Below are 10,028 nucleotides of genomic sequence, written 5' to 3'. Positions count from 1 at the left end.
TACATAATAATACAAATATTTATTCATTTAAAAGTTTATTTTTCCGTTTCATGGGATAAACATCAATAAAGACCTTTTATATAGATCTTAGGGCATGCCTGAATTAATCGGTAGATGACAATTAGCCCTAAAATTAAGTCTTATTTGTGTTTTGATGATTTGTATGATAGCTTGCTATTAGCTGTGACTATACCCATTACTTTAACTAGTTAAATATGATTTAATTCAGTCTAGTGTATAAAATGTTTTTACATAAATTTCTAGATTTTTTTTTCTTTTTGAATTTAAGGAAAGTCGAACAAGTGCACAATATTGCACTCTTGCTGAATGTGATGGTAAGTTGGTAACTTTTTTTGACCTAACACTCAATATATACAATTTCCAGACAATGTTAAAAAAACAAGATCTCGAGGATATCTTTTATTTTATTAGATCCACAATGAAAGTGGTATCTCAGCTCTTTGTTTTTTTTAAAAAAAGTTTTTTGGGACTCTCCCTACCATATCAGATCGATGTTTGCATCCGTCAAGTATTAAAGATAAAATCAAAAATGATATGTCCATAGTGGGAGAGCTGGAACTCCTCGATTCCCGAAAAGAGAGATTATGATCACAGCGCAATCATACCTACAAATATAATTAGATGAATGGCTGCTTCTTCACATGAATAATGTGATAGCACATCGTTTCCTTGGTAGTTGGATAGAAGAAAGGCAGAGGAAGAACATAATTACATGACAAGCACTTGCATTCGGTTGGATATTATTGAATCTGTAAGAGAATCTTCAAAACAATAATAGCCCAAAATGGAGTTAAATATAGACAAAATTAAAAAAAAAACTTCTGTATTAAAAAAAAACAAGAAGATCTCAGTGACATAACAATCATATATACTCTTTGTAATGGTTTTCGTCACCAAATCCAGCTTGTCATTCACAAATGCCCCTTCCATTGATCAAACACCTAGCAACTCATGACTGACGTTGTCTAATGGTTTGTTTTTGGAGCATTACAATTGGGTATTGCTCGAAATTGGACGGCATAACCTTTTTTGAAATACAAAGACAATTCTCAACACGTCATAAGATGCCGCATCGCCCTTTTTTAAGTTCATATACATATATAGCGACGATTTTATATTTTATGCTTTAGAATAAAGGAAAACTAAAGGAAAGAGATTCAAAATCAACTTTCAGATGAGTTTGTATGCTTATTCCAGCAGATATACCTCATATCGATCCTATAAACTTAAATAGCATCTCTCAAAGATATGCTATGGTGCCATTACATCAAGCAGAGATATATAGGGTAAGATTTTTTTTTTTTTTGGAGAATACACCAACTTAGATATATAAATAGTACCTCTAAGACCGAACCGGAAGAAACCGGTGTTACTATTTTTTTCTATGAAAGACAATAATGCAACAATAGCCAATCACTAAAACCATAAAATGAACAGGGTTAGGTCATCTTTTTTTCACAGCATCCAAATAGTATTATTGATTTTCTAATTATAATTTGAAATGAATGGAGCACTTAACTTTTCACCTGATAGAAATTAATATAGTTAAAACCTTGCCTAATAATTTAATTTTTTAGATCGAGAAGTTTCTTTGTAATCACCGTCTCATAGCTGAAAGAACGAATTGATTTGGCTACTGATCGGTTTAGATTATTTTCAACCGATGAATTTCTTAGGGCTAGAAACTGGTAAGGCTATACGATCAGTAATGCTGCTCGTATATATATCAGAAAACGACCTTGCTCGAAGCCCCGGGGGGGGGGGGGGGGGGCGCCGGAGCGCTTTGAGGCCAGTAGGTCCGAATACGCCACGCTATAAAAGGCTACCGAGAGGACTTTTGATGGATCCTTATCTGCCAAGAACTCCCGTCTTAAAAACGAAATCTAGTAACGCAAGTCAAAAAGATGACAAAGTGATGTTAATCTGGCAACTGGCTTTGTAGACAAAATTAACGCTACCTTACCTCTGACACTGGTTGGATTCCTACAAGAAATGAAAAGCATATTCTTTTAAATTGAACAATTATGGGTAAAGCCAAAGTGTCAGGAGAAATTACTGCATAATCAACGAAGTCCAGAAAATTATTGCGTCATAATGTTAGGATTTAATGCGTTAGTTAATCATATATTAATTTTCCGATTCGTTCAGTAGTTTATATAGTTCAAGGCACACCTTAAGAGAGGCCCAACTCCACTTATGTTTATCGAGAGAAAGTCAACAATGTTAGATATTAAAAGAATATGACAAAAAATAAAAGTCTAAGAATGTACATGGATCGTTGGACTAATGAAATCTATAGATATATCTCGATTTGAGATCATGGCTCGACTATTCATATTTATTTATAAAGTTATTTTTCCTCATATTTTCTTGATGCTTATCATTATTATTACTATTATTTGATACCATACATATTTTAATTAATCAATATTAAACAGGCATGCACCACCCTGGTTAGGCATGCATATCGGATCTATAGCCAAAACTCATACCATCAGTCATACTTCATTAATATCACATACATGCTCAAATTATATTAATTAGTTGATCCCATCACACATGGTTTTTATTAATTAAAGAGTCGAAAACAAGAGAAAAGGAGAAAAAAATAAAATAAAAATAGCACAAGCTTCTTCAACAGAATCCATTTTCTTCCACATGAGACCCTTTCGCATCCCCGTTTGCTGCATTACCCAAACATTCCTTCATGTAATACTCAAATTTCTCGAGCACACTCTCTGGCACCGATAGTAGCACCCTCACAGCATCAAAATCACCAGCAACTGGTAAAAACAAGCAGTAAATATCACTTGTCAGGGGACCCATATGTAATGGTTTCCCTTCTCCAAAATCCAAATCCTCTAACCCTAACTTAGACCATTGTGAGATAACCAAACTCATCGGAAGGTCCGTTTTTACTGATTTGTCCTCCAACAAATCAATCATCGACCTCACATAATCATCAGTTAAACGTGACTTAGCTTGTTGAACCAATTTGACGCCGTGGTACATGTTGCTAGTGATCAAATCCTGGGAACAAGACTGTGCACATCCTAACACGAATCCGTTCCCATAATACCCTTGTGGTATTTCTGGGACCAACCTTTTCCTGACATTTACGGAGAAAAGAAGCTTGACGTTGAGTGAAGGTGACAAGTCCAGTGCCCTAACCCAAGAACGCCATGTGTGAGATGCCAATACTTCAAAGGTGGTACACTTCAGCGATGGCACGCACTGCTTCTTGAGGTGGAGGAGATGGGAGGCAGTGAAGGTTAAGGATGATGGCACTAGTGGCTGAGATTGTAGAAAATGGTTAATATCCATGTCCAAGTGGCCATTTTCTCTAGGGGCAATTCGGACATATTCTGGGTGAGTGAAGGTTATTTCTGGGGGGTTTCGGGGTTTTAACAAGTGGCGGCTGTGCAACGGTAAGATTGGCAGATCAAGATTCTGTTTTGTGGTAATCTGGGCCCATGCATGTAAAAACTGTGATGTGCCTATGCCATCACACACACAGTGATTGATCGAGGTGCACACGATCATCCCTCCACACCTGAGATTTGTCACCTGAAAAGAAAAAAATGTGAAGGTAAATTCTTCAAGTGTGATTTTTAAGAAAAAGGCTCCTTTCAAAAGACCAAATAAAAAATTTACTATGCATTTAATATCCTAGATCATTCTATAATTTAATTTATTTTATAATTACAAAAAATATAAACTATAATGTTCTTAAAATATATAAGATAAATATAAATATAATTAACTATAATTAAAGTTTAAATGAATATTGTACATTATGGTGTGTAGAGTGTTTCACATGCGAAGGCCATTGAATGTGGAACGTCCAATTATTCAATTTTCTGGAAACCAATACGAGAAATAAATTCGGAAAATTATAAGAGAATAGTAGCCAAGAAATTGAATAATAAAGTAAAGATAAATTCGGTAACCAGGGACAATTCGGTAGAGAAAAGGAGAGGCTCTCAAAACTCATTAATTACTCACCAGCCAAGACAAGTGAAAGGAACAAAGAAAGTTCAGCAATATGTGATGATAGAAGGGTAGGGACATCAACTACAACGTTATCCCGAGTACGAAGCGAGGCAAACAGAGTAAAACGGTGTCGTTAGCCATAGTTTTTTTTTTTTTGTTTTAGCCTTGGCACTATCATGTATGATTGAAAGAGAAAGATCATACTGGACAACTTGGAACAACATGTGTTTACCTATAATTGGTAACGTCAGAGGATCTGGGAGCACTAAAGCAAATAGGCGATCTGGCAAGATTTTCGAGGATTGAATAAATTAATGAAGGAACGAAAGCAAGCACATTAGCCATTGGTAGGGGCTAATTAATTATAAAAATTATTAATTAAGCAACAAGTCAGTCAATAAAGACTCTGATTGCTCATTTCCAGTAAGTTGATTTGTTGCATAGTATATTAATTAACCATGAATAATTCAGGGTCTAGGAAATACAATGATTTTGAGAAAAAAATTACTCAAGAACACTGAAGAAGTAAGTGACTCTTGGAAAATAAAAGCAAACAGGAGAACATTTCAAGAGAAGTCTCTGCAGGAAATATGAAAGAAGAAGAAGAAGAAGAAGAAGAAGAAGCTAACCTGAACTACAAGAGGAGGAATATCCAAGAAACTCTGAGCTTCCACCCTGTATAGAAGTTTTCTCCAGGACTTGTTTGGTTTCATGGAAAGATCAAGAAACTCTTCAGCAGTTATATCCATGAAAGCTTCAGCAAAGACAGCACCTTCTCCATTGCAATCAACCTCAAGCTTTTGATCAACTTCTGTGCTGGCTCTCAACCTCCCAGCTAGAGGGTAGTAATGCACAAGAACTTTGGAGAGTGAATATTTCAAGATATCAATGCTTATAGATTTCTTGAAAAGGTAGAGATATTTAATGGAGAACCTTAAAAACTTTTGATCATCAAGATTGGAAAGGTACAGGGAATGCTTTGGTGTTGGGCTGCTAGGAAAGATTAAGGTTGGTTGGTTTTTCTGATAGAAACAGTCTGGAAGTTCCGGTAATTTTAACATGTTTTCTAGCTAGCAATTGTTCTTTTCGTACTCTTCAGGTGCTTGTTGACGATGATAATGATGATGATGATGATGATGATGATACATAAGTTAGAGAGAGAGAGAGTTGATTGATAGACAATTGAGAGAGTGGGAGAGAAGACAGGAGGTAGAGCTTTTGTAGACAAGAGACACAGAGATCTACGGTTAGATATGGTGAAGGTACGATCTGATTCCTTTATGAGAGTGAGGCTAAGAAGAGTGCGTGCATTTATCTACCTTTTATAAGACCTTGTCCGTACACTTGACAATTTAAATCATAAAACACACACACACAGTATATTTATAAATACACACACACACACACTATATATATATATATATATATATATATATATATATATATATATATATATATATATATATATATTAAGTGGTAGTACATCAAAATTCCAATATCGAGAGGGAGCATATGTTTTGTCGGGCATCACCTAGAAATATATAAGATCATGGAATATTTTTAAAGATTCAAGGGCCACCGGCCGATGCTATACATAGTTTTTTTTTTTTTTTCATTTAAAATGAATATATGCAATCGATATACGGTGTGCGTTTGATAATATAATTTAAAGGGTGATTTCAAAATATTTTTTATATAAAATAATTTATTTTAAGTATATTTTGATGATTTTTATATTTTTATTTTCATATCTAATTTTTACCTGTTTTATCAAAAAAAAAATTAAAAAAATTGATAAAAAGATTAGGGAGTGAGAATAACAGGCAAAAAAGAAGAAGAAAAAAATAAAAAAGATCTTTGAACATAATGATATTATTTTGTTATGATTAAGAATGAAATTAAGAGATTTGAATTTAATAATAATATTTGCTCGTAATTAAGAAGGAAATGGTGAGATTTTAAGCTTGATATAATGGAAATTTTGATTTTTTAATAAAATCAGCAAAAAATTTGGATTCTCTAAAGGAAAAAAATAATAATATGTGATAGGAATCCATAATTATGGAAAATGAGAAATTAAGTACGTTTAAATCAAGACTTTCATTGAAGAAAAATAATAAAAAAAATCTTATTCAATTAATTTTTAGTTTATTTTATATATAAAATCTAACAATATAAGTAGCTAGAGGACAAAAAAAAAAGGAAAACACGGACCCTTTTGGCTAATCTGTCTCGTACCAGCTGTAAAAAAAGAAGAGAGGAATTTTGAGAGATAATTCCAAGAGAAAAATAATAAAAGAAGAGATGAAAAAAAGACATGTAAAAGGAAAAAAAATATCTTTGCAAAAATAAAAAGAGTCGCCATCATCGATCTTCATTCTCTTCCACTATTTTCAATGCTTTTTGAATCAATTGCTATTTGAAATTTCAATTTTCACCGTTAATATTGTCGAGATCTTTTTCAAATAGCTCTCTCTCTCTCTCTCTCTCTCTCTCACACACACACACACACACACACACACACACACATATATATTGAGTTAGAGGAGATTAACATATAAAAATATACTAGATTGTTTTTAGTATGTTAAATTATATTTTATCTCCGATGAGGTAGAGGAGATCACCATGATCACCGTGTTAAACTTGGAGATGGCTGACAGAGAGAGTGGGCGATGAACTTTTATAAAGCTGTTAAACATGGGAATTACTCTTAAATAATTAAGCTCACGAAGCTTCTATAGAGCCTATTGTATGCAACGAGTACTCTTCTTTATTTTAAAATTTCTGTTCTCGACGGAACCATACTACCAGAGCAAGTTCTCAACGATTTTTTTGCTCGCCTCTGGAAGAGATGATGTGATGCCAAAATGGTCCCAAAATATTCACGTACCTTCTTATATATTAAGCAGACTTCCCTTTTTTTCTCTTATTTGAGATTAACCTTATCAAGCAATAAGCCTGCTCACATCGGTATTTTTTTTCATTAAACTTTTGCCGCCCCGGCGGAGCATTGATTTGGACTTCTGCTTTCTAAACTCCATGTGTAGGGATAATTAATTAAAAGAGCACAATGCTTTATGCTCCTACAGGGACCTAACTTGGCTTTAGTTGATTTTCAGTTTCAACTAAACTTTAGTTGATTGAAATGATTAAGCATGATTCCTGCTGTCGCCATATATATATATATATATAAACACACACAAGTAGTCAAAATAAGGCACTGAAAAATCTTATCAAGCAGAAAGGGAAAAAAGGCTTTGACAGATAGAGGAGGGAACAAGCATCAAGTTCCTAGAGCTGGTATTAATTGCATAAATATTTCACATCATACAAAATCCAAGACTTGACATTAGAAACTTTTCCTGACCATCTCTAAGTTTAAAAAACGCTGAATATTTCCATGGTATCAGGTAAAATTCTCTCAGGTTAGCCTTTTAGAATATACTTTGTTGAGAGCAATTTCTTTTTTCCTATCCCAAGCATAACATATATTACATTAATTAAGCCGCCCAACTTTTTACCCATGCACATTTTTAGTGACTCGAGATGAAAAAAGTGGAATCAAGTTCTTGTCAAACCCACCTTAATTATACAGGCATATATGCCCTAATGAGAGCATGCATCCCTCAGACAATACATAGAATCGAGAGATTTCCAATCAAAATCTCCCTCCCTACTATTCTAGTACTTGTCTCTAATTGTTACTTGCATGGCATGGCAAGTTCAACTAGAAATGTGGCACCGACAAGCTAGGATAAGGTAGCCATCATTCTAGCTGGAACCGAAACCTTCGAAATTAAGAAGCTCCCAACATGTAAAATTAAGGGCAACTTCGAGACTCTTTAGCTACGTACGAAGATGTCCCTAAACCAATCAACTCATTGTCTGGAATTTAACTCATGATCATGCATTATTTCACTCACTAACATATTAAAGTTTCATTCTTCCAAAATAAAACGTCTTTTTTATTATTTGATAGAAAATATTTTCAAATTAGTTTATACATTAATTAATAAAAAAAATAAAACATGTTGAGATTGGAAACATGGTGTAGCCTACTCCAATGCAAAAGGTTGGACATGGATGGAGATAGTTTTTTTTTTTTTTTCTTATTGGGTAAAAAGGATGGATTTTTGTAATATAACTTGTGAAAATCTCTAAAGTATGGTATGTCCAGCCCTTTCATTTTTTATTTTTATAATAAAAACTCCCTTTTTATTTTTTCTAATTATTATTAATTTTTTTAACTGAGACTAATAAAAATATGACATATGTCGCTCTGTGCCTTTAAAAATCAAAATAAAATTAAGTTAACCATGAAAAAAGGGACCTTTTACTGCCTAACAAAACAAATTATCCAAAATAAAACCACAAGATGTCTTTTTTTTAAAAAAAAAAAAAAAAAAAAAAAAGCGAGACCACAAGAGCCTCTTCTCTCATCAAGCCATAGTCGCACGGGATTCTGTGGTTTGGGCCAACTGAGACAGAATTACCTCTGTAAAAAAGATCACATGTAAAGCTGAAGCCCAAATAAAACGCATTGGTCTCTTTAGAAATATGGTTGATTTGTAGAATCCAGCCCAGCTTATTTTTCTCAGGTGTTTTTCCTTTATCTAGCGGTCTTTTAAGAGAAGCCCACAAAATCACCCTTTTTTTGCAAGTGAAAGGAGAGAGCGTTGAACTCGACTGCTCAAGCGCACCGCATGCTACTCTTTCTAGTCTTTTTTATCACACCAACGGCGGCTCTGTATTTCTCCGGTCAGGCTCCTCCGCTTCTTGGTTTTAGACAAGCTTGAAACTTTTCTGTGCAACATTTTTAATACTTCGTGTCACAAGCTAAGAACTCCTTTCGGTGCAGCCATCTTCAGCTTGCTGCCACATCCTTGCCTATAACAGGATGGTGTAATGATACCTAAAAATTAACTCGGATGATGACATGATTTTGATCCTGTCATGCTTGATTGAATTGACCGGATTAATGGATTAACTAGGGTATTTAACAGGAATATATTTTTTTTATTTGAACTAATCCATGTTTTGATTAATTAAATCTCGGATCGACCTGCTTGACCAGTTGTGCTTTTAAACAATGTCTCCATTCGCCCAGGTTTTTTCAAATTGAATTGATGCCACTTCTTGAGATGCATAGCAGAAGAGGACATCAAATAGCGAATGTCTCAATAATGGATAATATATTATACATCACCTACCTAGTAAAGAACTCCTGAGTGGTGCCCTAGGACTGATCTGGTCATGCGCAGATCTTTATTTTCTTCTAGTGCCGCACAACGTTTCTCTGGCCAAGAGTTCATTAAATAACGAAGAAAACTTGTGCTAATCTACAAGTGTATTTGCCTCTCAAATAGAAAATTCATATATTTATTGGGAAATGATAGTATAGCATAAAATTCAGAGGGGCAGGTATTATCGGCTTGAAATTTGTTTCACGGGTTAATTAAGTTTAACGTGCGGATTAGATGAATCAATTTAATTTTTATTAATTAAATTATGTTGTTTTATTTTTTAAAAAAAAACCTTTTATTTTTTTATATAAATTCAAAATGATAGTGATTTAATAAAAAAATTTAATTTAAAATAAAACTCAATCAAACTCTAAGTTAAATAATTACTAAATTAATGTACTAGATCTAGTGGGGTACTTACATAATTATTAAGGGCAAATCATACATCTAATTCTCCATTTTTCTTGAAAATGTAAAGGTTACGCAATGATATGTTTTCGGTTGAAACAAATAAAAGTGAGGGTTGATGTCGGCAGTTAAATTTGACTTTCATAGTATCGTTGTCCCGTGTTGTGGACTTCCCCCATGGAAGTCACCTCCTGGCACTAGATATTTTTTTTCTCGTTTTTTGGATAAGGGTAATGATTTTCTGCTCACACAAAAATAAAATAAAATAAAAATATTCCAAAGGATGCAACGACGACGTCGTATTCTCGGCTCTCTCCAAGCTATCAAATGACCGCCATAAATAGATAAAGAAAAAACCCG

General features: G+C 33.8%; 1 protein-coding gene across 1 annotated transcript; it reads right to left on the bottom strand.

Annotated features, from left to right (window-relative positions):
- Window positions 1-2,522: 2,522 nt before the first annotated feature.
- LOC118052787 (alcohol acyltransferase 9) lies at window positions 2,523-5,289 on the bottom strand. Its single transcript, XM_035063837.2, has 2 exons — window positions 4,644-5,289; window positions 2,523-3,588 (listed from the first exon to the last, which is right to left on the bottom strand). The coding sequence occupies exons 1-2, from the start codon at window positions 5,073-5,075 to the stop codon at window positions 2,656-2,658; spliced, it is 1,365 nt and encodes a 454-aa protein (XP_034919728.1). The 5' UTR covers window positions 5,076-5,289; the 3' UTR covers window positions 2,523-2,655.
- Between the last annotated feature and the right edge of the window lie 4,739 nt (window positions 5,290-10,028).

This window comes from Populus alba, chromosome 2 (assembly GCF_005239225.2).
Source record: "Populus alba chromosome 2, ASM523922v2, whole genome shotgun sequence".
In the NCBI taxonomy this organism is placed as follows: domain Eukaryota; kingdom Viridiplantae; phylum Streptophyta; class Magnoliopsida; order Malpighiales; family Salicaceae; genus Populus; species Populus alba.
This window is presented reverse-complemented; position numbering and strand designations above follow the sequence as displayed.